This window comes from Chinchilla lanigera, unplaced genomic scaffold (genome assembly GCF_000276665.1).
Source record: "Chinchilla lanigera isolate Chin_1 unplaced genomic scaffold, ChiLan1.0 scaffold00007, whole genome shotgun sequence".
Classification (NCBI taxonomy): domain Eukaryota; kingdom Metazoa; phylum Chordata; class Mammalia; order Rodentia; family Chinchillidae; genus Chinchilla; species Chinchilla lanigera.
Window position 1 is genome coordinate 31,381,918 of NW_004955408.1, and position 27,792 is coordinate 31,409,709.

Consider the following 27,792-nt stretch of genomic DNA (forward strand, 5'->3'; position numbering starts at 1 on the left):
AGGTATACCACCTTACATTTTGATCAACAAATTACTACCAGCTACTCCACAGTCCTATCAGCACTCGTGTGGCCAATATCATTAATGTATTCTGGTATCTCACTGGGGTTTTAATGTGCATTGCCTAATGGCTGCTGATGCTGAGAATCTTTTTCCTATGCTTATAGGCCATTTTTGGATTTTCTTTGGTGAAATGTCTCTAGGAGTACCTTTGTCCATGTAAAAACAAATGAAATGTTTTATTTTATTACTGGGTTTTGGGATTGCTTTGTATATTCTAGGTACAACTCCTTTTTAAGAGACAAAGTTTATAAACATTTTGTTAGTCTGTGGGTTATATTATTCCTTAGCAGAAACTTTCAAAGGACAGATAATTTTAATTTTGATGAAGTTCACTTTATCATTTTCCTTTTGTGGTTATATCTTTGATGTCACAATTAAGAAATCTTTCATTAAAGTCATGAGTGTTCACCTATGTTTTTCTCTAGAAGTTTCAGAGGTTAGGTTTTAGTGTTACGTCTGCAACCCATTTTGTGTTAACTTTTGTATAAGATATGAGGTAACTTTTATTGCACATGGATGTTTATATGTTCCTGTCTCATTGGCTAAAAAGATTCATCTTTTCCTTTTGGGTTGCTTTTGCCCAAGTCTCAGAAATTATCCACCACATTGCTGTGTGTCTAATTCAGTACTTTCTGCTGTTTCCTTGATCTATATGTCTATCCTTTCACTAGTATCTACTCTATTTATTTTTATAGCTTTACATTAATTCCCCAAAGTAGGCCCTTTGAGTCCTCCAATTTTGTCCTACATTTTTAAATTGCTTTGGCTTTTCTTATTTCTCCCTTTTATATAAATTTGATAATAAGCTTATTTTTATATATACAAAATTCTGCTGGGATTTTTATTGGGGTTGTGTTCAATTTTAGATCATTTTCGGGGGAACTAACTTCTGAATTCTGTTCAGTCTTCCAAACTATGAGGATAGTAGCTTTCTATAGATGTTCTTTAGTTTCTTTTACTGATGTTTTATAGTTTCCAACATAAAGATGACACTTGCTTGTAAGATTTATAATCAAGTATTTCATTTTTCAGCTATTGGAACTATTTCTAATTTTTTTCATTTTCAGTTATTTGTTGTATAAGGAAATATGATTGATTTTTGTATATTTTCCTGTGATCTTGGTAATTTCACTTAGTGATTCTTTATAGATTCTTTGAGATTTCGAGATGTTGTCCATAGACAAATACGGACTGTTGACCTTGACTGAACACCTCGCTTACATGCATTTATGAAGAAGACTGATAAATGCTGAGCAACATGCTTCTCCATTTGTGTGTTTGAGTCTTAGTATTATTTTGAGGAATAAAATTCTGCCAACAATTTTTTTTTTCTGGTTTTCAGCCCGAATTGTCACCTCTGAGCTTTTTATATGTAGCTAGTACATACATTAATTGAAATTCTCGGGTTCTCAGATAGACTAGAGTTTCAGATCTCTCTTTCTCTCATTCTCTCCTCTCTCTCTCTATCTCATCTGTAAATCTCATAAACTTGTATATTATTGAGTGAATTTCTCATCCTAACACAGAGGACAAACCAAAAGCATCCAACAAGATATACTGAACTTTCGAGTGTGAGGCTATTGTTTTGACAGGATCAATTTCAGAAAATTATTAGTTTCCTTGATCTGAGCTGAAAACCTCAGCTCTCCAATGCTGGCAAAGCTACTGACAAACTTAAAAGAGAGAGAGAAGCTCATTACCCTGAGCCGTTAAAAGCTAAATGAATTTCTCAGACCGAGGCTGTGGAGACAGCCGTACAATACAGGATAATTAAAACTCATTCCTCAATGGAGACCTTAGAAATTGGATTTAAAAAGAGTGTGGGTTTCACATCCCCACCCCAGCTGTTCTCTTAAGGGACCTAGTTATGGAGAAGGAATGCTTATGGGAAGCTTCATTTGAAATACAAAAGGACGTAAGTCAGCAGAAGTATGCGGGTTGTATACCTGATGTGTTTCTGCTTTTGACATTTAGGCTGAGTTTAAGAAATGGTTACATTAGCAATTCACCAGAAAAGTGTTCCAAACATTCTAATATGTCATTAAATGGTCACAAGTGTTATCATTCTTTGGTAAGACTGAGAGTTGACTATTGAATTTAGCAAATTGGAGTCATTGTTCATCTTGACTGCAGCTATTCTGAGAGAATAGAGGGCACATCTGGAGCAGACTAAGAGACAGTCAGAACAGAGGTACTGGACCCGGTGGTGCAGATGTTCTTTGGAAGAATTTCACTATAAAAGAGAGTAGAGAAATGATAAATACTTGATGTGAGAAGTAGGGTCAAGAGCAGAATTTCTTCTCTCCTTCTTTTCCTCCCTCACTCCCTGCCTCCTTCCCTACATCCTTCTCTTCCTCTATCCTTTCTTCCTTTCTCCAGTGGGTGAAACCATAATATTTTGCATGTTGATGGGAATTTTACAGTAGATAATTGTGCTAGTCATTACCTATGATACTGGTAGATCCTTGTATTAATCCAGTAGGTTCAATAACATAGAGAGTGAATACAGGGTACATGTGGTAGAATAAATTTATATAAAATCACATGTCATTTAAGAGGAGAGAAGCTCGGGTTTTAGGGAAGAAGGTTAGCAGGTGAATGCACTGATGGTAGGGGTCTGGATATTTTCTTTGTATTGCTTTAAATTTTTCAATTAAATAGGAATGAAAATTATCAGCTGAGAGCAAGAATAAGGGAGGAGGTATTAGAAGTTTGAGGAGAGCCAGTCTGACACAGCTTTTAGGAAAACAGAAGAACTGATGGATTAGGGGGATAGGAGATGCTTTCTAGAGAACAATAAGGGTCTGTTTGAGGCTGATGGTCATAAATTTAAAATAAGGTGAGTTAATAAAGTGATTTTTTTCCTAGCCACATTCACCTGGGATACCCGCATGAAGTAGAGGGAAAATTAGTTTTACCAGTTTTTACCAAGGAGGACCACAAATCATAAGAGGGGCAGAGGAGTTGAGGAGTACGAGAAGGAGTACTATGATGGTAGTTCTTGGAATTTAACGTGATATGGACAGAAAAAGTATTTTATTTTATTTTTTATTTGATGGAAAAAAGGCAAAAGAAAATTCATAACAAGATGATCAGAGAATAACAATGGTTAATACATTGCATATTATTATCTTTAAAATAGTTACTCAGAGTGCCAGATATGAACATAAGAAATTCTCCAATCAATATTAGTGCAAGCCTTCCTTTCCTATGATCTAAGAGACACTAATAGAATAACTAACTTGCATTTTTTTCTCCCTAGGAAAAAGTATCTTAAAGGGGGGTGGGAAAGTGAAAATATAGTTAGTTATAGCTATGAGTTGGGGGTCCTGGAAGGAGACCAAAGGGTGACAAAGTTGTATGATGCTTAAATATGGAGGGTTTGAACTGATGGATCGTGAAAGTATAGATTCATGAGGTAGGAGTGTGGTGATAAGACACTGGCGGAAATGAGTCAATAGCACTGAATCAGTGTGTTGGAAAGAAGATTTGTGTGCGCACTGAGGTGCCAAGAATTTAAACAGCAGGAACTAAAATCACGAGAGATGACTAAGAGCAACCTATCACTGCAGACTGCAACACTGAGGGGTAATGGGCGGTAGGATATGTGAAACACTGTTCAAAGGTGGATATTCTTAGGGCAAAGAGATGGAGAAGAGTCTAACAGTGGCAAGGAATAGGAAGGGGGTTGCCCGCTCCATATCTGGGCCCAGTGCTATGAAGATTGGGAGTCAAACCAGCTCTTGTTGAGTTTAGACGGCTATGGGAGAAGCCGTGTCCTAGGTGGAACCCTCGACAGAAAGAGTAGGAAGGTGGTGCACTCCTCATGGAGGGCGTCAGTGACCAGAGGACCTTCGATGAGCAAGGATGGTGACTTCCTGCAGATGGAGTGGAAGAGCATCTTGCTGAAGAAAAGATGAGTGTGCAGATAGTGTGGGGGTCATGAAGATTCTTTTGTATTACAGATTCCAGGTTCAGAGGAGCAACCTGGGAGACAGTGCTCCCTATGGCAGTGACACAGAGAAGCTTAGTTAGGTGACATTATGAGGACTCACTGAGCCGTGACTGGTGAAGCAGGGAGTAATGCACTGTACACAACAGCCATGTTATAGTACCTTTTCACCAAATCGGGACTTCAGCACTGCATCTGGCCTTAGCGCACTGCCTTCTGCACATGCTCCCATTTGGTTGATATTAGGATTAACAAACATGGCTGAATTTTTATTAATTATGACTAGAGTCACTGAATAAGTAATGGATATGAAATGCTGGTTAAGAACCTAAGCCTGGTGTTCATTATTGTAGATGAAAATTGAATACCTTCAATGTATGTTTTAGCTTTCATGCATATAATGAATTGTTTCGTTAACTTTTACCATATCAGTAAACCCATACACTGAAGGAATATCAAGGCAAATACTCTGCAGTTAAGCTCCTAGATACACAGATCCAAGGAAAGTGGTTCAAATTTATTACATGTGACAGATAACCAGTAATTCTCACCACAGCTTCCTTGAGGAAGGGGTCCTTGGTCTTAGGTATCCAGGGTTTTCCCCCAGGTGGGATAGCATAGGACTGGCTCCTTGCCCAATGACCCTTATCCCTCAAAAGTCTGAGTCTCCAACTCTGCCACTGGGTACTCACTGTCCCCTTGAGTTCATTTGCTTTCTATGGGAGGCCTTTGTTTATTCAAAATACATTCCCTGCATTTTCCAAAAGGTTCTCTATGTTTTAATGTTTCAGGATTTGGAAAAGATGATGGTGTTTATATCCCTGGTGATTTTAGAGTTGTTAATACCAAGCACGATCAGCTTTTGTTGTGAGAAGGATAGTTGGATGGCTAATGCTTGGGTGGTGTAAATCGCACCTCTGCCATATGCTGGCTGTGTGATTTTGAGTACACAGCTTAATCTCTTTGTGTGCTCTGGTTTAGTCCTCACCATAGGGATGATAAAGCCATCTACTTTATAGGGTTGTTTGCAAGGGCAGAACTGAAAGAAATAACCCATACAAATTGCTTAATCCAATAAGTGACCAGAATTGTAGGTTTGCCAAGAACATAAACATGGATAATTGTCTATTTTGGGGTAAATCTTCAAGTGTCTCTTTTAATGCTGCTGACAAATTCCTTCCCTAGAGGCTCTGTCCCACTGGAGTCCTCAGATAGAAGGTGCAAGCTGTGGGACAGAAGTTTACAGCGTGGGGATAGGGGAGAGTTCTCACACCTCCAACTCTGGCCCAGGACTCTGGACATGGGCCTCAGAATCTACAGGGACCTCTGCACTCTCGTTCTGCTAGGCAGCACTGACAGGGTCTCTGTGGATACTTTAGTTTTCCACCTGGTTTTGGTTTATTTAATTGGCAGCTGCTGACATTGTGAGGGGCTCTGAGCATATCACCATGACATTTGTGAAATCCCACAAGAAATGAATTGCTGCTTGCTGATCTTTTAAAACAAACTCTCTCGGTTAGACTTGGAAGCTTGCCTGCGGACAGAGACTGTCTTTCAAGGAAACAATTTAGGTATTTTTATTACCGACTGCATTTTTTTTGAGATAGGGTCTTGTTGGCCTTGAAATTACTATGCAGCCCAGGCTGGCTTTGAACTTGTGGCAACCCTCCTGCCTCAGCTTCCCAAGTGCTCAGGAAATGCACTCAGAGGTATGCACCACCATGCCTGGCTCTAGAAACTTCCATACTATATCTACTAATTCAGCAGGTATATTTGAGCACGCAGTGTGCGCCAAGCACTAGTAATATGGACCTGAATAAAACACAGCTCTTATCCTTGAAAAGTGCAGGGTCTTGCTAATAGGATATAAGTAACCAGGCGAGGAGCCCAGACAGATATCAGTGCCTTAAGACAGAATCGGGCTACAGGTACTGGTGGGTGTCCAAGGGGAGACAGAATATGAACAGGATGAAGAGGAGGATGAAGAGGAGGATGAATAGAAGCTAGCCAGGCTGAGGCAGTTACAAGAAGGGATAGTGGCAAATGGGTATCCCGGGAAGGGGGACCTGCAAGTGCAAAGGTTCCATGAGGAGAGAGCCTTCATCCCCATGTGGACTGTGCTGGATACTGGGTGACGTTAACAGGGCGTGGCCATGTACACAGGTTGTGCGCGTTCTTCAATATCTTACAAATTTCTCACAATCGATTAAACTTGAATGTGTTTATGTATCTGGGGAGGAGTTCACGTATATGCTCTGCACATCCTTGTCCAGATTAAACATGCTGCTTGGTTCCCTGCTGTGGCTCTCCAAGAAAAGCTTCTCCTCTGCTTTCTTATTTTCCTGCTAGAAATGCAGTACACCAGGCTGGGAGGCAGGTCTGCCTCTGTGAGCTTTGCCCTGTCTCCACATCCCACTCATCACAGCCACCTAACCTCCCTGGGAGGCTCCTCGGCCCTCTCTCCCTGTGCTGTTCTCCTTGTACACACATACTGTAGCAGCCACAAGTCTGTGTTCTGTGACAGAGTAATTGCGCTAAGCGTTGGATCAGGAAATCAGTCAGGATGTGTGTGTTCAAAGAGGAAGAAGGACCCTCCAGAACTGTGAGAAATAAAATTCTTTTCTTTATAAATTACCTAATGTGTGGTATTCTAAGAGCTTAAAACAGTCTCAGAGATAATCTTGAAAGATATGACTATTACTGATGTTGCTACTATTAGTTGTCAATTAATAAGTGCTTACTATGTACCGGGCCATGATCTGAGTGCTTTACATATTTAGCTAATTTATTTCTCATAGAAACCTAGGAAGTAGATTGTGTCATCATTTCTATTTTGAAACAGGGGAACCGGACTCCAGAGACTTCAGTGGTATCTAAGATCTGAATTCAGGTTTGGCTGATCAAACCCATGATGGTAATATTCATAAGTATTAATTTCATAAAAATATCAGCTATTCTGGCATAAGCTCTAACCCTGAATACCACCCTTCCTAGTAAAGATGAAGGCCTGCTTTAAGAGGAAATGAGGCTGAAACCAAGGAAGCAATACCCTGTGTTTCCACACCCAAGGGAAGGCCAAGGAGGTGAGATTGACGGATTTGAGTGTACCTCCATACTTTGAGTTACCAGCTGTATAGAGGATCAAAGTCTCGATAGAAGTCACCCCTAATGGGAAAGGCCACACTGATTACTCCCAAAGCCCTAAGCCTCTGTTAAAAGTGCGAGTCACACCCCACTCCCATTAGTTTTGGTCTTATTGTTTCTACCTGAAAGTTGGCTACCTCTTTTTTTTTTTTTTTTTTTTTTTTGTAATGAGTCCACCAATGCCATTGAGCATTATGGTGAAAAATTATGAGAATGGACAGGTAAGCAGAGAGTTTGTAGAGTTCTCTCCTGCAATGGTTTAGAGGAATTATGCAGTCCACTTCTGAGTTCTCAGAGAAACAGCATGTCAGAATGAAGTAGCATTGCTTGTGCTAGCTCAGTCCCTAAGAAGGCAGCACAGTAACTGCCCCCTTACTTACTTACTGAGTCTTCTGTGTGCCAGAAGCTATACCTTGTACTGGAGGTGCAAGAACTGACGTGGGGTTACTGCTTGCTCATGGAAACAGCATCATACAAATCAATCATTTTAACATTAGGTGATGAGTTCTGGTCATTCATCCAACAGGTAGTCATCAAGTGCCCAGTCTGTGCCAGATGATAGGTTCTAAGTCTTTGAGGTGCAGCCATGAACAAAAACAGACAGTCCTTACTTTTATAGACCTTATATTTTACATATAAGGGGAAATAGGATTGCAGAAAGGGGTTTGCTATCTTATACAGATGGTGAATCAGGAACTCCTCGAGGAGGTGATTTTGAGTAGAGAGTTAAAGTAGGTGAGGGAGGGAGTTATGCCAATTTATGAGATGTTTCAGACAGGCTCACAGTACACAGAGGGAGAACAGTGGTAAGCCAGTGGAGGGAGAGTGTCAGGGCTTTGCGAGGAATAGCCAGTAGATCAATAAAAAATTGGGAAGAGAATAGGAAGAGATGAGGCCAGAGGAGCAGCGGGAGCAGATAGCATGTTCCCCAACAGGCACTTGTCAGGGCTGTGGTTTGTCTTCTGGTGAGATGGGCAATCACTAGAAGGCTTTACGAAACAGACCTGACATGATATGGTTTATGCTCTAAGAGGATCATTTTGGCTCCTGGAATGGAATAAATTGTAAGTGGCAAGAGCAGAAGAGGAAGGACCAATTAAGACGCTGTTGCAATTACCCAGAGGAGAGATGGAGGTGGACTGGACCAGAACAGTAAGTAGTCAAGGAGGTGACGAGTGAAGAAGTCTAGATATCTTTGAAGGAGCCGAGAGGATTTGTTGATGGGTTGGATATGAAGTAAGGAGGAGTGGTGGTAGGGATGAATCAGAGGCTTTTAGCTTAAACAACTAGTAAGATGTATTTGCCATTTATCCATAGAGCACTAGAATAGTCCAGACAGTTGTTAGCAAACACTTCCTTCTCCCTTGCCTTGTCTCCATGAGAAGAATGTGCTTCTTTCCTATTGACGTTCTTTGATCATAGGACTTGCTTTAGCTAAAGAAATGTGTGCGGCAATGATAGTATGTGAGTTCTAACCTTGGCCTCAGAAAGGCTTCTTGCATTTTCTGTTGGCCTCCTGAGAGTTTCTAACTGCTGCCAAGAGAATATTCCCTAGATAACCACTCAGTACCTACTCATATTGGGCCGAGAATAAGGTTTGCAGTGCATCCTCTACCTTTGACTTCAGACTTGTGAATAGGAAAATAAGTTTTATAGACAATTGAATTTTTGTTACACAGCCTTATCATGGCTATAATTGACTGATAAAGGGACTGAGGTAGGCTCAGTGCTTTGAAGTGTGCACATCAAGACAGGCCTTTAGCCCTGTCCAAGTATTCAGAGGAGTGGCTGGGGGGGCGGGGGATAAGTCACTGCTGAGTCTTGAGGCTAACTCAGTTACCCAGTTTAAGAGGTGGAGGAAGCCAAGCTGGGGACATGGCATAAACACACGCAGAAAGGCACCAAAAAGATACAGGAATATACCAAGAACTATGCAAGGGGAAGCCAAAGGTGGCAAGATGAGTTTGGAGGAGTAAACAGTAATTGGCTCATGAAAGGTTTGTGTTCCCTGATGTGGAGCTTGAATTTTATCCCATGGGCAGTATAGACCACTGATGTGATTTAGATAAAAAATATCCTCCAAAAGTCTCATGTGTTTGGAAAGTATGTAATTGGATAATGGAGATGCTACACTCATTAGTGGATTCATCTGTTGATGAGCTCAGGAGCTGAATATGCTATAGGAGGTGGGGCCTGGTTGGAGGTTGAGCACTGTGGGTGTGACCTGGAAGGGTGTGTTGCTATCGGTGTTTTCTCTCTTCTCTCTCTGCCTCTGGCTGCTGTGGGATGGGGAGCTGTCCTCTGCCCCTTCCACCGTGCTGCTTCTGGCTTGAAGTCCACTAACTTTGGACTGAACCACTGGAAACCATGAGCCAAATAGACCTCTCCCTTCTCTAAGTTGTGTCAGTGATGGGAACAGGACTAATGCAGCTGTCAAAACCTTTTGAGTGAGAGGATGTCAGACTACTACCTGGATGTCATTCTTCTGAGCCCTTGTGGAGGAAAGCCATAGTGTTCTGGTTGGAGGTGGAAAGATCAGGAAATATCTGTTGTAATTACATGGTCACACACAGTGGTGATGAAGATGCAGAAGTGGAAATGGATGGGGGAAACACATAAGTTTTAATACTAGCAGGATTTAAGGTATACAGAGAGCTCAGTGTGTAGCATACTTGGGACATCAAACACTGGAAAGAAGTTTCCTAACATGTTATTGTATGATAGGACTCTAGATGATTTTTCTTTTCTTTTGCACAAACCATTTGCTACATTAATCACACATTATTGATATAACCAGGATACAGATTTGGGTATGCTATTGCACTTAAATTTCTATTTTGGTTTAGATTCAAACTTGCTGAACCCTGAAACAGTGTTGGAGAGGACAGCCACGATGGATGCTTTCTTGTCAGGGTCACTGTCTTCTCTACTCAGTACCTGACAATTTTGGTTATTCTTCAGATAAATTGGAAGAAGATTTTAAAAGGGGCTCAGAGTAAATGTCACCTTTGCATCCTATTTGTACTAACTGCATATTGTGAAAACATTTCAGAGAAACACTAATTTGGAACTGACATCACCAGAGAACACCCTTCTGGAGGATTATGTCATGATTTGCCTGATTATAGATTCAGAATAAGAACTCATTTAGATGAGTAATTAAAGTGCAGCATATGTATAGAAGTAAATTTAAAAAAATTGCTTATGATTGCCAAAAGTGCTATTGACTAAGCGGGGCTAATAGTGAGATGGGAGGTAGGAATTTAAAAATATAGAGCCTTGCTGATGATAAAACAAATCAAGTTAGGCAGATCAGTCTTTGTGATGTCTCTGCTCAAGAAGCATACCCAGCCTTCCACTTTGATGGCTCTGTCCACTGTGCTCCAAACCTGGATTGACACTTGTCTTTGCCACGTATAAGAACCCCAGTCCTTCTTAAGGCCAGCTTGCAGGTACCTCCAGGATGGCTTTCCTGTCTCCTTGGGAAAATCCATTGTTTCATGCTCTGGTCTCCTACTGCATTTTATTCTTAGGGTCTAAGAGATGTATCTATGCATTTTGTGAACTTGTATGTTCATATTTATATGTTCTAACTCATGGCATGATACATTACAAGACCTAGAAATGTTACATAAAATGACTTAAATAATATACTCTGATTTAAAAATTTTGTTCATAGAAAGTTGAGAATCAAGTAAATGTTGGTGTATGATTATCAGGAAACTGATCTGGGAGCTGTGGAGGGGTGTACTTGGCTCAAAGTGAGAATAATGGATGCAAAGCTGGCTTTTAAAAACCATTACCTTGTATATAGATGCTGACTTTCTAAAAGTCCTGGAAAACATAGGTTCCAAATGAGTAAGTGATTGCATTTAAATAAGTTTAAATCTAATCAGGAACATCAGATGCCAGTTTTGAACTTTAAACTGATTTATCTAATGAATGACTGGGTAACACTTGGAAGTAGGTCTTATACTTGTTTTATAGGCTAAAAGACTGAGGCTTGGATATGATTTCATTTATCTTCACAGATCTAACTGTCATCTATGTTCTGATTTCCAGGTTTTTACTTCCAAACTAACCTGTCTGCTAAGGAGCTAGTTTGAATATTCAACTGCAAAGTGGTCATCTATAGTGGCATGTCCCACTGACAGTTCAAAATCTGCATGCTCCAAACTAAATATATGAGTCTTCAAACACTCTAAGCTGATCTTCAGGAAAGAGGGTCCCCATTCACTCAGCTTCCAGATCTGGAAACACCAGGTTCATTTTCTTTCTGCCAATTAGTTACCAAGATGTATAGGTTCAGATCCAATATATCTCTTCTGTATGACCCCTAACATCCAAACCCATAGTCATGACCTTAAATTATGTCTTCATCATTTATTCCTGAGAGTTTTGTACTAGCTTCCCTATTGGTTTTCCAACAAATAGTACCTTCTTTCCTAGATACCAAATCATCATTTCTTTGGGTAAAAAGCTACAAGAGCAAAATCAAGCATCTCTATTATACCTCAATATACCTCACTAACACCAGTGTCTTCCCCACAAACCCACCTCTCCTTCAGCCACACATGACCCCCAAGTATACTGACCCTCTTTTTGCTGCTGCACAAATTCACTTTCCTGCCTGTATGCCTTACTTTCCTTTCTGCATTTGTCAAATGCTTACTCATCATTCAAGAACCATTTCAAAATATTACTTCCTCTGGGAAGTCTTCCAGGAAGTTTGTTTCTCCCTTCTGTGTTCTAAGTAAGCCTTTTGCTCATACCCTGTCACATTGTAGTGGTCTTGTTACCCTCCAGCCTCTCTCTTGTTCTGAAGATAGGGCCTGGAGCACATTCCTGCTCATATTCCTAGTACCTAGTACAGGATTTGGCACATAGAAAGATTACCTTCTGCTGATATTTAAACCACTCTCAGTTTGTTTCCTCATCTTTTCTTAAATCTTAATTTGGATGTTGTTTAGGCTAAAGAAGTAAGGAGTTATTAAGAGGTGATTCAGTTCAAGCACCTGACTTTATGAATTAGGAACGTGAGCTACAGAGCAATAAAATGAACCAGCCAAAGTCACGCAGCAGTTTCTGGTAGAGCCTGGGTCTCCTCACTCAATGCCTTTTCAGAATTCTACCTGTTTCTGGAGTGTCCCTTGTCATGATCCTCCTATCCTAGTCTTGGTCCACAGGATGTTCATTTATGATGTCACACTGCTAGAGACATATGTCATGTTCTGGGAAGAGTTTGACCACAGGTCCTAAGTTATTTGGCCTCTTTAAGTAATCTCCAGTGTGAACCCTTCTCAAATATTTGCATGAAATATTTGGGTAAAGAACAGATCTAATATTCTTGAAATATTATCTCTAAAATTGTAGTCTTAGAAGAGATACTTTTCAGAGGAACAAAATCTGGCTCCTGATTTTTCAGCCTAATTTGAATATTTTTTTTTCTTCCTGAACATTCTCTGGATCTCATTTCATGTTTGTATTAAAATATGTGTTTTAAATTCATTAAACATTAAATTTCTCATGTGCTGTGGGAAGGTATTGGTGGATTCCTTGGAGTATGCACTTCAAATGAAACTAATAATCATTGTCAGAAAAGAGAAACTGTTATCAGAAAGACTCTTGGTCCAGAACTAAGTGAGATGTAGAAAGGCCAAACCATCGTTTTCAAAGAATGTATAGCAGCTTAAGCTGGAGAGGGCTGTTAACTCAAAAGACAAAGCATTAATCATCAAAAGCAAAAGGCTGTCAGGTACATACTACTGTTCCCAAGAATGAAAACACGAGCTTTGACTTCTCTTATCTAAGCAACTGCATTATAAATAAGGATATTTTATTGAAATCATATACAACTTTATTTTATTTACTTATTTGTTTGGATGGTTCTAGGGATGAATCCAGGACCTTGTACATGCTGGAAAAATGCTCTACCACTGAACTATACCACTATACTCAAGGGTATTGTACTGAGGTGGGGAGGGGAAAGAAGGAGGGAGAGGAGAGAAGAGGCGAGGGGAGAAGAGTGGAGGGGAATAGAAGGGAGGGAAGAAGAAGGGAAGGGAAGGGACGGAGGAAAAGGGAGGAGAGGAGAAGAGAGAGAAGTAAGCAAGTGCACATAAGTACTTAGCATTCCAGTGTGGCCCTTCTGCATTTTCAAAGCATTTGTTGAGTAATTAACTATCTTGCTCTGGAACTCAGAAAAACAGGTTATTATTATTAATTCCACACTGTGGGTATGGGAAATAGAGGCATCACAGCAATATAAAAGATGATTATGCTATCAAGCATTTGGTTAGTTCTTTTCTATCTAAGAACTGATAGTACTTAGAAAATTTTAGCCCCAATAATTCTTGAGTGAGTGTAATTTTAGAACTAGGTCTTGTTCTTACACTGCACTGTCTTTACTATGGTCAGAGTGTATTCCTATCCCTGTAGACGTCTTGGCCATGTGAGAGTGGTGAAAAGAGTATAGATGATACTACACCACATGATCCACCTACTTGGAAGTGGAAAAATGCATTGCTCAGACTGCATATTTTGCGAAGGAGCTCATTCCAGGATATTTGCATGTTTAGTTCAGAGTTTCTTATCCCTACATTATATTGGAGTCTGTTACATCTATAGTGCGTACTAATCACATAGTTTACAAATGGAAAATAGAGACATATTTTGTTCATAAGTGTCAGGAGAGATTTGTGGCTTGTTATATGTGAATAATGGAGACTCACTTTTTAGTCAAATGCAGTTCTCTCAGTTTTCTTGATTGGGGGCATTAAATGGGGCTCTATCTTGAATGCAGGGGCTACAATGTCATTTGCTGATAAGAGAAGAACTATGACTTGTTATCAGTGTCCATTTAAAAACCAAGCACTAAAATAACCCCAAACCCAAAAAACAGAACAAAACAACAACACTTTAAAACATTTAAAAATGAACTGAATGTGGCTTGTGTTTCAGGTCTAAAATTGGTGGGTGAAAAACACCTGTGATGGTTAATCTTGATTGTCAAATTAATCCGTGTGAGAGATGCCAAAGAGATTAGTAAAGTACACTTCTTGGATATGTCTGGGTGGGCCTTAGGGGTGTGACCTTAGGGTCTGTACTTAATCTCTTGCCCCTTTCTCTCTGGCACTCTTCCCCTGCTTTCAGATTCTGTAAATTGAGTAACTTTCCTCTACCACACCCTCCCACCATGAAGTTTCTGCGTTGGAGCCAGCAAACCATGGACTAAACCTTTGTAACCATGAGCCAAAATAATCTTTTTCTTTTTAAAATTGTGAGTGTCAGGTATTTTGTCTCAGCAGTGGGAAAAGTGACCAATACAATACCTGTCTGATGAGGGCTTTGATGAGGAAATGAATAATCACTTCAACTAATATCTTCCTTCTTATGTTTCATTACATTCCTTTTATTGATACTTTCTCAGAACATCTTTCCTCCATAGACTTGAGTCTGCCTGAGTGCCTAGGGCCTACCCCACACCCTTCTAGGCCACAGAAGTGCTCAAGGGTGGGAAGTCACTGATTATTAGAGATTTATATTTATTGATGGGAATGCTAAAATTTTCTAGGAACTGATGTTTTATAAAGTATTAATATAAAGTGGGTGAAAAAACAAGATTCCAAATTATTTATACAGTGTTTTCATGACTGTGAAAGACCAACAAATATATGTATAGAGAAAAAAAATCCAACAAAAGGATCTCCCTATTTGGTAATGAGCCACAAAACAAAGCCCTAGGAATGAATTGTGGAGGACTGTATGGACTAATAGTCAGATTACTAAAATACGACAGGAAGCTTAGAAATAGGAAATGTGTATTTAGGAATTGGTGTATGATAAAGGTGACATCACAGATGATTCAAGAAAAGTTAGATTATTTAATAGATGATGCTGGGAAACTAAGCATATTGAGAAAAAAACCTGTTAGAAACTCACTCTACATAGAAAAAGAAAACTCCAGTTGCACTAAAGGCAATACATAACTGATAAATCTATGAAAGAAATAGAAGGAAAAAATAGATGTGATACAGGAGAGTATCTTTATGACAGTGGGTGGTAAAGGAAATTTTTTTTAGCAAGATTAAACACACAAACCATTTCAAAAATTAGACTTTCAAACGAAGGGTAATATAGGCATGTTTAACAGATGTTAGGGCTCAGAAGATGGCACCTCAAAGTACTTTGAACTGAAAGCGATTAGTAGGACCTCAAAAGCAACCACCTTCCCCTGCATTTCTGTGGAACAGCTGGCCATAAAGAAATTCTCTGACCTACCTCCCTACAAAGTAGGTCATATACCCTCATTCCAGAGGTATTCTACCTCATATCCAGGGAAAGGAATGGTACATAGGAAGCCCAAAAGGTTCTGGACAGGCCTTAGTGGGTTTCTTCCGTCAGTCGGCCACCGTTAGATCTAGCCCCTTTTCCAGTCATAGCTCTTTGTTCTTCACTGAACCTTAAGTATGAAAAGAGAAGATTTTTTTCTGAGTCTACATTTCTGAAGGCTCTTGAGTCACATGAAAGTTCTAAAATACATTTTACAAGCTTTTCTCTTGTTAACCTGTCTTTGTTATAAGGATGTCAGCTGTACCCCTTGTAATAGATCAAAAAGATATATCCTTTTCACCCCTACACAGATAAGTGGCAGACTGGGAGAAGACATTTGAATTGTCTGAAATAAGCAAGAAACTGTTATTGAATATATATATATATATATATATATATATATATATATATATATATATAAGGAATTCTTGCAAGAAAATTAAAAAAAAACCCAAGACAGAAATCCCGTTTGAAAAGCGGGTGAAGGGTGGATCAGAAGAGGCAATCTATAGAAAGGAGAGGGCATATGAAGTGCTCAGCCTCATAGCCATTAGAAAAGCTCAGAATGATTTTGCATTCCTCATACTGGCAAACATAAGAAAGTAGTGTATGGCCGGGTGTGGTGGCACACACCTGTAACCCCAGCACTCGGGAGGCTGAGGCAGGAGGATCATTGAGAGTTCGAGACCAGCCTGGGCTACACAGTGAGCTCAAGGCCAGCCTGAACTGCATAGTGAGGCCCTGTCTCAAAAAGAAAAAAAAAAAAAGAAAGAAAGAAAGAAAGTAGTGTAATACCCAATGCTGGCAGTATATGGCAAACCAAAGACAGTAAGGGAGCATCGACAAGGGCAGCCCTTCTGGCAGCAATCTGTTGTGTTCAGTTAACCGTGCACATTCCTGCCAGTGTCTGTCTCACCTTAAACAGAATGGTAATGGGGTGCAGGCATGTCCTTTGCAGCCTCATTTCTGAGAACAAGGAGAGGCAATCTAGGTGGCCCTCACTATGGGAATGAATAAGTAAAAGACTGTAGATACAGAAGAGGAATACTAGACAGCGCTAGAAGCAATGAACTAAGTTCACATATGGCAACATAGAAAGCATGGTGTGGAGTGAAAGAGATAAGGGAGACCGCACTTTCATACTGCAACCCCTGTGTGTCATTTATGGACACAAGAGCAGAAATGTATTTTTCTATAGTTTCTATCAGGATGTAAATTCCATGCAGGGTTTTGATGGCCCTTAAGTATGCTTAACTTCTAGAATTTGGGGAACATAGTAAATACAAAGGATGTTTCTTAAATGAAGGATACTCCCATATCTATGTACCTATATTTCTGAATAGGTTGAAGATTTTATTTTTGCGGGGGAGGAAACAAAAATTTGGTAATGTTCTATCAACGGAATTATTTGCACCTGGGAGGAGGGGACACTCTGAGTGGAAACATACTAAAATAGACTTATTCATAGATGATGGGATTGATGTTGACTTTTTTCTTCCCTCTGCTACAGTGCATAGTGTCTTATTTTATTATTCCCAAATCAACACTTGAAAATATCTTTCTCGTGAGGAGGGCAATGCTCCCAAGTTTCCTCCAATTGCTCTGTAAGGTGTTCTTTTACCCTACCTTCCCCAAACACTGCCCGCTGTAGACACATATTTTTATGGAATTCTCACATCCTTGGCTTGGCTGGTGCCTTGGTCAATAGGAAGCATCAACAGTTTCTCCCTTTCCCTTCAGGCTGACCTTCCAGTTTAGGACTATTTTGTGCTTCCAGAATAACTTCCCTTTACCCTCTACCCTTCTGTACTCTCAAAGTCTATCTGGATTCTTGTTCTCAGTCTCCTCCACTTCATCTGAACCTGGTACTTTTTCCAGTGTACTGGGCTGAGCAGTATCACCCTAGTGTATGTCTTTCTTGGAATTTCAGAGTGTGACTTTATTTGGTAATATGACAGTACTAGAATCTTCATTAAAAGAGAAGAGGCATGGAAATACCTATGCAGAGGTAAATTCCATGACAACAGTGGTGGATTGGAGTGACTCACTGACAAATCAAGGTAATAGTTAACAAGGTAACTACCAGAAACTAGAAAGAGGCAAGGAAGGGTTCTGTCTAAGAATTTTCAGAGAGAGAGAGAGGAGAGAGAGAGAGAGAGAGAGGGGGGGGGCCCGCTACAATTAGCAGGGCATTGCAGCATTAGCAAACAAATTCACCCAGCTAGATCCAACTGGGTGTCCACTAATAAGGATTTTAGGCTACCAGAAAGGCCTTGCCTATACTCGGTCTTCTCTTGGGCTGCTTTTCTCAACATCCAAAGACTCCAGAAGGGAAAGAAAGAAAAGGAAAGGGAGAGATCTACTCCATGCCTTATTTATGCTAAAACAAGCTCCCATTTAGCACACATCAGAAATAAAATCCCTTTAATGAAAAATTTCCTTGCTCCAGGAAGCCAACAGAAGAACAAAGATGTCTTCAGATTCTGGATAATTGCAGTATAAAGATTCAGTTCCAGTGGAATCTCTTCTATGCAGGGTCTATCACTTCTGAACCCTCTTTTCAGTACCTCCACCTTTTGAGTGTTTTGTAATGAGCAGTTTGGTCAAGCCTGGACTATAACCTCTGCTATCTGCAAATGTCAGGGTGGTAAATGGAATCTATATCACTTTCCTGTTCTCTCTGTACTGCACTGAGCTTCTGCCGTGGAGGAGAAATTAAATAGCTGCCTCTGTTCTGCTTTCGCTCCCCGTTCCTCTGCACTGCCTGGTGCATCACTACAAACAGTGAGATCCCAGAGACAGGAGAAGCAGGGTCTTGGGAAGCTCATAACAAGAATGCCGCCTAGGGGTCTGTCACATCCTCTGTGGTAGGACTTCATCCGTGATGATTCATCTGTGGGTTGAGATGTGCTAGGCTTTCTGCACTCATATGCTGTCCAGTCCCCTTCCAGGGAAGATCTCGGCTTCTTACAGCAATCTTCCAACTCTTCTCATTCTTGTCCTCTCCAATCTCTTTTCTACACCAGACGGATTGTGTCTTTCCAAACTGCAGCTATGAGTCACTCACTCACACCTGCTGAAAGTTTCCAATGGTTTACAATGAAGACCAATTTTTACATTACCACCAGTGGTCAAGACCATGGCAAAAGGCCTCATCAGCATCCCTATCATTTGCCTCTTCTCCCTTCTACTCCATATAATAGAGCCATACTAAGGCACTCACAATTCTTTGAGCCTCTTTATCCCTCTCTCTATGGGCAGTTTCATTTTCTCTGCCTGCAGCTCTCTTGCTTACTCCCTGTTGTCTGTTTATCTCTTTTATATCCTTGGATTTCAGACAAACATTGCCTTCTCTGAGAAATCTTTGAGTGCTTGCTGCACACATACACACAACCAGTCACCTCAATAAGGGCTAATTTAGTACACTGAAAACTGTACTTTATGATTTCTCATTACATATTTATGGTTGTATGAAGATTGCCTATCTCCTTCACTAGATAATACATTTCTAGAGGGTAGGAACTTTATCTTGTTCATCTCTTATCACAACACCTAGCCTAGAGGTTTACTAGGTATTTGTTGCATGAATGTTGGATTTTCAGATAGCTTTGTGACTAGGGTACACCTAGTTCTGATATTCTATGAAACTACAGACCTTGTTACTCTCCCACCATCCTGAAATATATTTTCCACATTTATTCCAATTATGCATTTACTGCTAACAAAATGTATGCCTCCATTAGGCATATTCAATTAATGCTATTGTACTATCATTAATTTATATAGCACTTTGATTTATTTCTTTTCTCCAAAGAAAAATCCTGGTATTTCCATTTTATTTAATTTATGCTACTCCTCACTGGCCAATATTCTCAACAAAGTTTCCATTTTCTCTATATCTCTGATATTTCAGGCTGATACTTGCAGTTGATTTTTTTCTTGTGTGTGTGTAGTGATGAATATTTTCTAGGGAGATATTTTTCAAAAAATAATCTCTGTCTGATTTGGCAAGAGCTCTGCCTGCCCATTCCCTCCCTCTTCTTTTGTGTCTCTGTCTTTCCAGCCTACACTACTTCTTTTCACAATAATATTTTAGCAGCACTCTTAGCTTATTTGGTTTCAGTGATCTGCATTTTTCCAACTGAGAATAAAAACCTTGGCCTATTTTTAATCACAAAACTCACACATACAGCCTAGACTTCTTCTTATTCAGGAAAGATCTGCTGAGGGAGTGGGAAGCTTAGACAAAATCAGGAAGAAATCCTGAATACAGGAGATGCTGAAATTTAAGCTGTGTTTACTGGGAGAAAAAGTTGTGGTGCTAAAAATCTAGTGGGTTTGGAAACCCAAAAGGAAACTCCACTGAGCCCTCTGGTAAAAAATTACAAGTGCTCATTTATGGTAAGTTCTCTGCAAAAAGTTTTATATTCTTGATCTCATTTAATCCTCACCTACACCCTGAGAGTTCATTATTCATGAATTCATTCACCAACTTATTTACTAAGCTAATATTTACTGAGTACCTAATGTGTGCCGGGATATTTTTAAGGTTAGATTGGGTGAGGTGTATAATGTTCCTAGGGACCTGATGAATCATTACGTTACTTACAGAGCTGGGAAAATTAGGGTAAGAGAACATGTGTGGGTGGATAGCCTATTTAATTGAAGTATGATCCCTGTCTTCCATCCTTATTTTATTTTTAAATAAAGAAATTAACTTCCAAAAGATGCTCAAGAATCCATGCTTAGTAGGAGATGAAACCTGAGTTAGTCTGATTCCAGGCCCAAGCGCTTTGCTCTCCACTATCCAGCTCAAGACAATGAACCATGGCAGCACTGGGGACTCCCCAGAGCCTGGCGCTTGGCTGTGTCCTTTTTAAGCAAAATATCATACTGTATCTCGTATGAATGGCTGCAACCCAACATACAGTGTCTACCTGTATTTCTGATGCTGATACTCTGGCACAGACCTAGAAGACCATCATCTAATTTGGGGCATTATTTACAACCTAATGAAAAACCATCATTAAAGGACACATTAATCAGTTTCTTTTCCTGTAATGACTCATTGATGAATGGTCTGGTGAAAGTGCTCCTCCAGACACTCAGGCAATAAAATAGAAAAAGACAAAGCTACCTTGGGGAGAGTCACCTTTGTCCCTTTTCCCGAGATAAGCCAATCCCTGGATCATATTCTCAAGTACAGGGGCCTGTGATCACAGCTCCAATACAACTGATAGATAAGCACACTCTGACTCTGCCTCACCTGTGCATTCATGGGCTACATCTCATCTATGTGTAATTAGTGTCAGACAGGCCCATCAGCTCCTCTCTGATACCTGTGATCTTTGCCTCCTCTGCTCACTTTGTGAATTGTCAGATGTTCAAGCACAGGGTAGACTGACACAGATCCCTCAGGGTATTCAGGAGGATCTATAAGTGAGTGTTTGGAGGACTTTTCTGCCACATTCTTTTATACACATACACACACACGTGTGCACACACAGCACATGCATACAGTACTTCTCGCTTAATACAGCAAGAAGCAGCATTACAGGTCAAAGCAGTAAACAGTGTTACAGTTTAAAAAATATTTTCTCAGTGGAAAACAATTTTCAAATAATCTTCTACATGTATTTTTTGAACAGTAGCAGAGTTTCATTAAAGGTAAGAAAAGAAAGAGTTTCTGCAGAGAGAGTTTGGGCCAAGTAGGAAAAGAATACCTACAGCATGAGGGCGGGCCACCGTGCAAGTTGGAACACAGTGGCCTCTGCTGCGTGTTACGCAAGCATTTGTTTATGCTACCAGCCAAGCTTTCAAACTTTAAGGAAATATATTTTCCTAAGATGTTGGTCTATCAAATGTAAAAATCGTAAAACTCTTCAGAGCACGTGAGAAGCCGGTACAAACACCAGGGGTGGGGGCAATAGGCTTGCTCAGTCTCAGGTACTGCACCCAGCCCAGGCTGGGCCTTTACTCAGCTTCCTGTCTCCCTGGCTCCAGTTATCCAGAGCTCAGATGCGCTCTGGGCTTTCAGTACCACGACACTAAGTCACTTCTCCTCCCTCCTTTTCCCTCTCCCCTCTTCCCTTTCGATAAGTTTGCAAGCAGATTACACACTGCCACCTCAGCATCTTCACCTTCCACAATGAGATCTCACTAGAATCACAGCAGGTGGCAAATTGGTCTGATTTATCATTATTTGCATTTTTAATTTGTGGTATTTTAGGCCCAGAGAGGTTTTTTTATGCACCTTAAAAATGACAGCATAAACATCAATACATAATTCATCACCTATTTCTCATAATACATGTGGTTAACATCAGTTGACAAGCAGAGAGGTCACTGGCACTTTGAACAGGATGAGTTACAGCTTTAGCTTCCTTGCCTCCTACTCTTCCCCTCTGAGGTTTATAAGAATAAAGTGCTGTGACTGAAGCATAACACACAGACTTCAAGCTGATGTTGTGTCAACAGGAAGAGCTTTCTCAGTAGCAGCTTTGCTACTCTTAAGAAGGACCAAATGTTAAATAACTGAGATACACTCTTTTAGGCTTCCACAGTTCCCTGATTTGGGAACATTGAATACTTTTAAATTGCAGCAAAATGTGAGAAACTAAGAGGGACTCTTGAACCCCATCCTGCTGTTTTTCTTTCCAAAGCCTTAAACCTCACTCTGTAATATTGCCTTGTCGTCCTTTCTTTCCCCATGCCCCACCCTGTTTTACCAGGCATTGCCTCCACTGTTACTCTAAGTTGGAAGAAAGATGAACTTTTAATTATTTTGAAACACAGATAATCAACCTACATAGACAAACTGCCCAAGAATTTGACTAGGATAATACCAGCAAAATAAAGGCAATTTTATCAGAGGGATGGCAAGAAAGCCAAGCAGACTAAGTCAGCTACAGAGACCTCATTATGTTCTTGGGGGCAGGAAGTGCAATGCAACTGAAACAGACAACTTATTTATTTTTGTTTGCTACTCCAGGTTCTTCTACACAGAAAGCCTATTCCACCAGGATGAAGCACCTCCGAATAGTCCAGCTTACACTAGCTTTCCTTTCTCAGTCTCCTTCTGCATAGGTAAACTCATTAACTAAAATGTCAATTAACAGCAGCGTTCCCAAACCTTATTTTAGGTAAGACCAAGAATAAATGCCTTGCCTTCCATATAACATACAGTGGAGTATATGATTGGTTCTGTTATTTAATGTGTGTGCTTTATCACCACAACCAGCCTACAGTGTTCCTTAGAACCTTCTGTTTTTCCAGTTTATCATATGCCTCTATTAAATACATATGTATTGGAAGTCTAAATCATAGATACAGGTAATCACTTGCTTTCTCAGCTGAAGTGATTATCCTGTTAGCATTTTTTCATTAGCTTTACCAGATATTTCTGGAATGCTTACTACTTTTTCGGGTACTATTCAAGGTGTTGGGAAGTTCTCAGTGACCATAGTGAATTTTAATAATTTTCTATTCCCAAGAGTAAGACACATAAGAAAATCTTTGAAAAGCTATATAATTTCCCCACCAAAAATAATGGCATCTGACTCCAGCTTACCGGAGACCTTGACATTGGCTATTCTTGTTAATGATGGGACTGTATTGGGGTAATAAATTAAAATAGCTCCAAAAACGAGCCTGGCAACTGAATTCAGACTTATCTGGGATGATATTTCCTAGTCAAGGAAGAGTCTCTCCAGGAAGAGTATTTTACAGGGGACGGGTAATGCCACATGACATATTTTCCATGAGACCCTGGGAGCTTTTTATATAATTGATGGCATGGAGTTGGCATGGAGACATGGAGTTGTCTCCATGCCATGTGGCTACAAGCAGCAACATGTGGTCCTTTGAAAGCAGAACAGACTCATTTGGAGAGCATTTTAGAACATATCCACTTGCTCTTTATTCTTTTGTTATAATTTGACTTCTTCCCTGCTAAGCTGTTCCCTGACAAGATTTATAATGTCAGGAATGCACATGCAAAGATAGTTGAATAAGTAATAAAGTTCTAAAGGCACAGTTATGTTCATTTATAATGCGCCATTTGTCAGTGATCTGAAAGACATTATTTCAAACAAAGGTAACTAGGGGGATGTTAATAGCCAGCAAATGTATTTATTTCAGCTCTTATTCTGAGTAAATCACTGCATTGCAGAAACAATTTGTCATCATGTTAGCAGTGTTCTTAATTGTCCACAATTTTTGTAATTTATGTTTTAAATCAAAATATCATAGTAAATGTTTTCAACAAACTTCCAATTTTAGATATTATGTATACTAAAATATGCCAGACTTTGGGTTTTAGCAAGGGAAACAAATGGCTCAGATGTATTTCCAAATGTTAGTCTAGTATCCTTTCATTTAGTCTGGCAAGCTCCCAGATGTGAGATAAAAAGGGAATTGTGTAATTATCCAGATAATCCAATCCAAAACATTCTTTGCTTGGCTTTTTTTTTTCATGACCAGAAATATTTGAATTACTTGGCTATGCTGTTCCTTTCACACAGCCTCTACAGAACTGGTCTGGAAGTGGGGGAATAAGCAAAATTCCACCAACTTTCTTGGGACATCTATGGCCTTTATGTGAGTAGATGAGGGTTAGTATAACAAAAACAAGAAAAGAAAGGCAATAGCTATATTTCATAGGAGCTTCTTCAGGTAATCTCTGGATCTACATCCATTAAGTTGTCTGGATGAGGCCATGAACAATGCAGGGATTATGAAAATGGATTGAAGTGAGTGAATAGGTTTGAGTTGGAGGAACAGATGGAGTAAAACAAGCTTAATTACAGGATTCTTTATTCAACATTGCTGATTCCTGCAAACTTCAGTTGGCCTAGCCTATCTATCCCAGGCTTGTCGGACAAACCTCTTTTTATAGAGAGGCTTCCATGGCCTCATGTATGTGTAACTAAACTGCCCCTGTCTTTCATCTGACTGCCCAGTCTCTGTTTAAATCTTCCAGTTCATCTTACCTATCAAATACATTTGCCAAATTTTACTTTTCATCACTTTAGTTTCTTGATCACAAACTTCCAATCGCTGTCAGGTAGCAGGACAATATTCAAAGGGCAGGGTCCTCTGAGATCCATGCCCAGCTCATCTCTTCAGCACCCCTCTGTGTGCCCCTACAGGAAGGCTGTATTCTAGCGTTTGGAACTTGTCTTTGGTTTCCTCCCCTCTCTGGGCTACCATTACTGGCCCACTTTCTGGGTTTTATCTTTACTTGACTCATCTAAATGCACTAAAATACCTTGGTTTTTCCAGTGATCCAACTTCTCCTGAGTAAGGCCTAACCCCATTCCATGTGCTTCATCTAGACCTCACTAACAGTATGGACTCCTTTGCTGATGGAAACTATTCTTGGTCCCCTAGTTGTATCTCATACAGTGACAGCTATGACACCAAAATCTTATTTCATAATGAACTTCCGTGCCTGAAAGTAACATCTTTCCTCAGCTCAAATGCCAACCGTGTGTCTGACACCCCTTTGGATATTTTATGGCTAGCAGATAGTAGTCTCTGATCAAATAACAGGATATGATCTAATGAGCCCAACTGTAGTTCCTACTCGGCTAGCCACACTTTCTCCTGTGAGGGATCCCTTTTTCATTCACAGAAAGGTGGTAAAACTCTGGGAAGCTCTATACATGACCAAAGCCTCTGGCACTTATTTCTTAGAGTGGCTGAGTGGGGTGTGGGCTCTGAGCACCTAGACTAGAACATCAGTTTTGCTACCTACTGCTTTGTCTCCTCCATTTTTATCCCTGTGTGCTCATAAACAATGGGAATAATAGTACCATGCCATATGGTTGTTAAGGAGGATAATTAAGATCACATGAGTAAAGCAATCAGTGTTTGACATACAACACATGCCTATTAAATGTTTGTTCTTGTTATTATACATCACATCAAAAGAATTTTTTAACATTATGTACCAGCCTTTGCTTTGAGGAGGAGTGTCAGTTGACAGTAAAGCAAGGACTGCTCTTGAATTATGGACTTTGGAGATGGGTTTGCAACCTGTAGGATGATCTGATAGGTGGAAGTGTTCTGCTGGCTGAGTTTCAGGATTTTGTCTTGGGGCCTTTCACTGCAGTGACAAACTCAACTCTACAAAGGCAGTCTTATTTTCCTTTTCACGTGCCTCCTCCATAGGCCACTGATAGGACAATAGCAATAGCTTGCTGCGTTTAAGAAAGGCTGCCTCCAATTTTTTTTTAATCACTTGACACAGACTGACTCTAAGATCAGCCCAGCCCAGGGTGGGATAGAGATGTGAACCATGCAGATTAAATGATCAGCGAGTCTAAGTTCCAGACTAGGCAATATCCTCAAGCAGCTAGGTATGCCAGACATTTCTGCGCTCCCTGGGGCAGAGCTCAGGTCTATAACACCATCCTGCCTGCCTGTTGCTTGTCTTTTGCCATAGGGATTTGTGTGAACATCAACTCATGACCACATTTATGTAGTTTAAAATACTCCACCTGGTGGGCTGCTTTCCCCTTAGGCCTGCATCTGACCCAGATGGGATGTGTCAGCCTTCTCAGCTGTGAGCTAGAATAGCAAGAAGTTCTCACCCTTTCTTAAATTGAAAGACAACCCGCTTTGCTATTGGACACACGTGGAGGAGCCCATCGGGCAATCTGCCTGCAGAGTGGTGAGTGGGAGAGTTACCTTGAATTCAGTCTCAATGTTGGCTAGTCTGGCTAACTCGTTGCTTAGCTCCAGTGCCGTGAGGACAGGGTCTTCGCTGGACAGGGACAGGTAAGCAGCACTTGCCAGTCCTTTGTAGGCATTCATGCGGGAGCGCGAGTGGCTAAAGGAGTCTTTCCTCTGCTTTTCTGTGCACTCCACGCACTTGCAGAAGTAGTCGTGGGGTCGTTCTATGCGGGCGCCCTTGAGCAGCAGGATGTGCACGATCTCGTACTCCTGACAGTGGGCTGCCAGGATGATGGGCGTGATGTCATGGGAGAAGCGTGTGCCATCCTCGTCATAGGCGTAGAAGTCGTCATCCCGCAGCTCTTGCTCCAACGGGCTGAGGGTGAGGCGCTGGCCCTGTGCAAAGGCCGGGTGGTTGAGGATGGCTTCCACGATGCGCACGTAGCCCTTGCTGATGGCCAGCAGCAGCGCATCCCCCACCCGCGCCAGGTTCTCTTTCTTGAGCAGCAGCTCGGTGACCTCCAGGTGTTCATTGCCCACAGCCAGCTGCAGGGCATTCTGCCCCATGTAGTCCACACAGTTGAAGTTGAGTGTTTTGGACTCTTCCAGCATTTTCCTGACCACCGGGATGTTGCCATACTCAGCTGAGTCCAGAAAGCGCTCTTCCTCTGGCGTTAGGCTAGTACCCTTCTCGTTGAACATGTACGCGGGGCCCCGGATGGCCTGGCGGCGGCCCTTCTCCCTCAAAGTCGTGTGCCGGCGCTGCATGTTTTTGAAGGTGTTGCTCCCCAACCTGTGGAACAACAAGGTAACAATGATCACTTTCCCCAGAGGTCTGTGGAAAAATCATTTCATGTATCACTGAGAATGATACAAATTAGATTGCCTGGACTATTTTTTTTCCAGTGGAGGAATACTGAGCGGTTGAAACTCTGTAGCCCTGAGGCGGAGGAATGGTGGGCTCTAGAGTTGAAGAATGGGTTGAAGTGAAGTGTGATAGGAAATGCCGTGCAGGGTGAGGGTACGGATGAAGCAGGCAAGGGCTGTGGGTTTTATGTAAAGTTAAGCAAGCCACTCCACTCCTTCTGTGTTTTTCTTACCTTCACAAGATGGCTAACTTTTTGTGTGTTGTAGTGTCCATGGGGAAGATTAAATAAAGTAACAGATGTTAACGTTGGTTTTGTTCTGTCCCTTTCTGTCTCTTGTTATGCATGTTTTCCAGTGACAGTGCCACGGAACTGGCCATTGCAGTTACTGCTGCCTTTGGTTCAGATGCCTCACTCCTAATGATTTCTTGCACTGTAGTGAAACTGCAGCAAAGTACAAGTGCGGCCGCATGGGTCTGACTCTGCATCACGTGCTATTCTCTATGGGAACTGTGTTTTCTGGTCCCCATGTAACTTAAGATACTTACTAAAAGGCAAGAAGCAGGACTGGAGTCACTGCCATATTCTGATCCCTTGCAATCAATTCTCCTGAAGGAATTCTTACCATTGCACTTGGATTTTTATATGGGCAGCAGAAATAGTTCAACTTACATGCTGGGTTCACTTAAAACTCTGCTCTTTCCCATTGTGGCATAGTGTGGAGTTTAATACTAATATCACTGACAATAGCAGTTAATA

At 40.8% G+C, this 27,792-nt stretch overlaps 1 protein-coding gene across 1 annotated transcript in view; it reads right to left on the bottom strand.

Annotated features, from left to right (window-relative positions):
- The window catches only part of Trpc7 (transient receptor potential cation channel, subfamily C, member 7), a 148,086-nt gene extending 121,151 nt beyond the window's left edge, over nucleotides 1-26,935 (bottom strand). The window contains exon 1 of the mRNA XM_013507541.1: nucleotides 26,183-26,935. Within this exon, the coding sequence (XP_013362995.1) occupies nucleotides 26,183-26,935 (753 nt within the window). The remainder of the gene's footprint in view (nucleotides 1-26,182) is intronic.
- Between the last annotated feature and the right edge of the window lie 857 nt (nucleotides 26,936-27,792).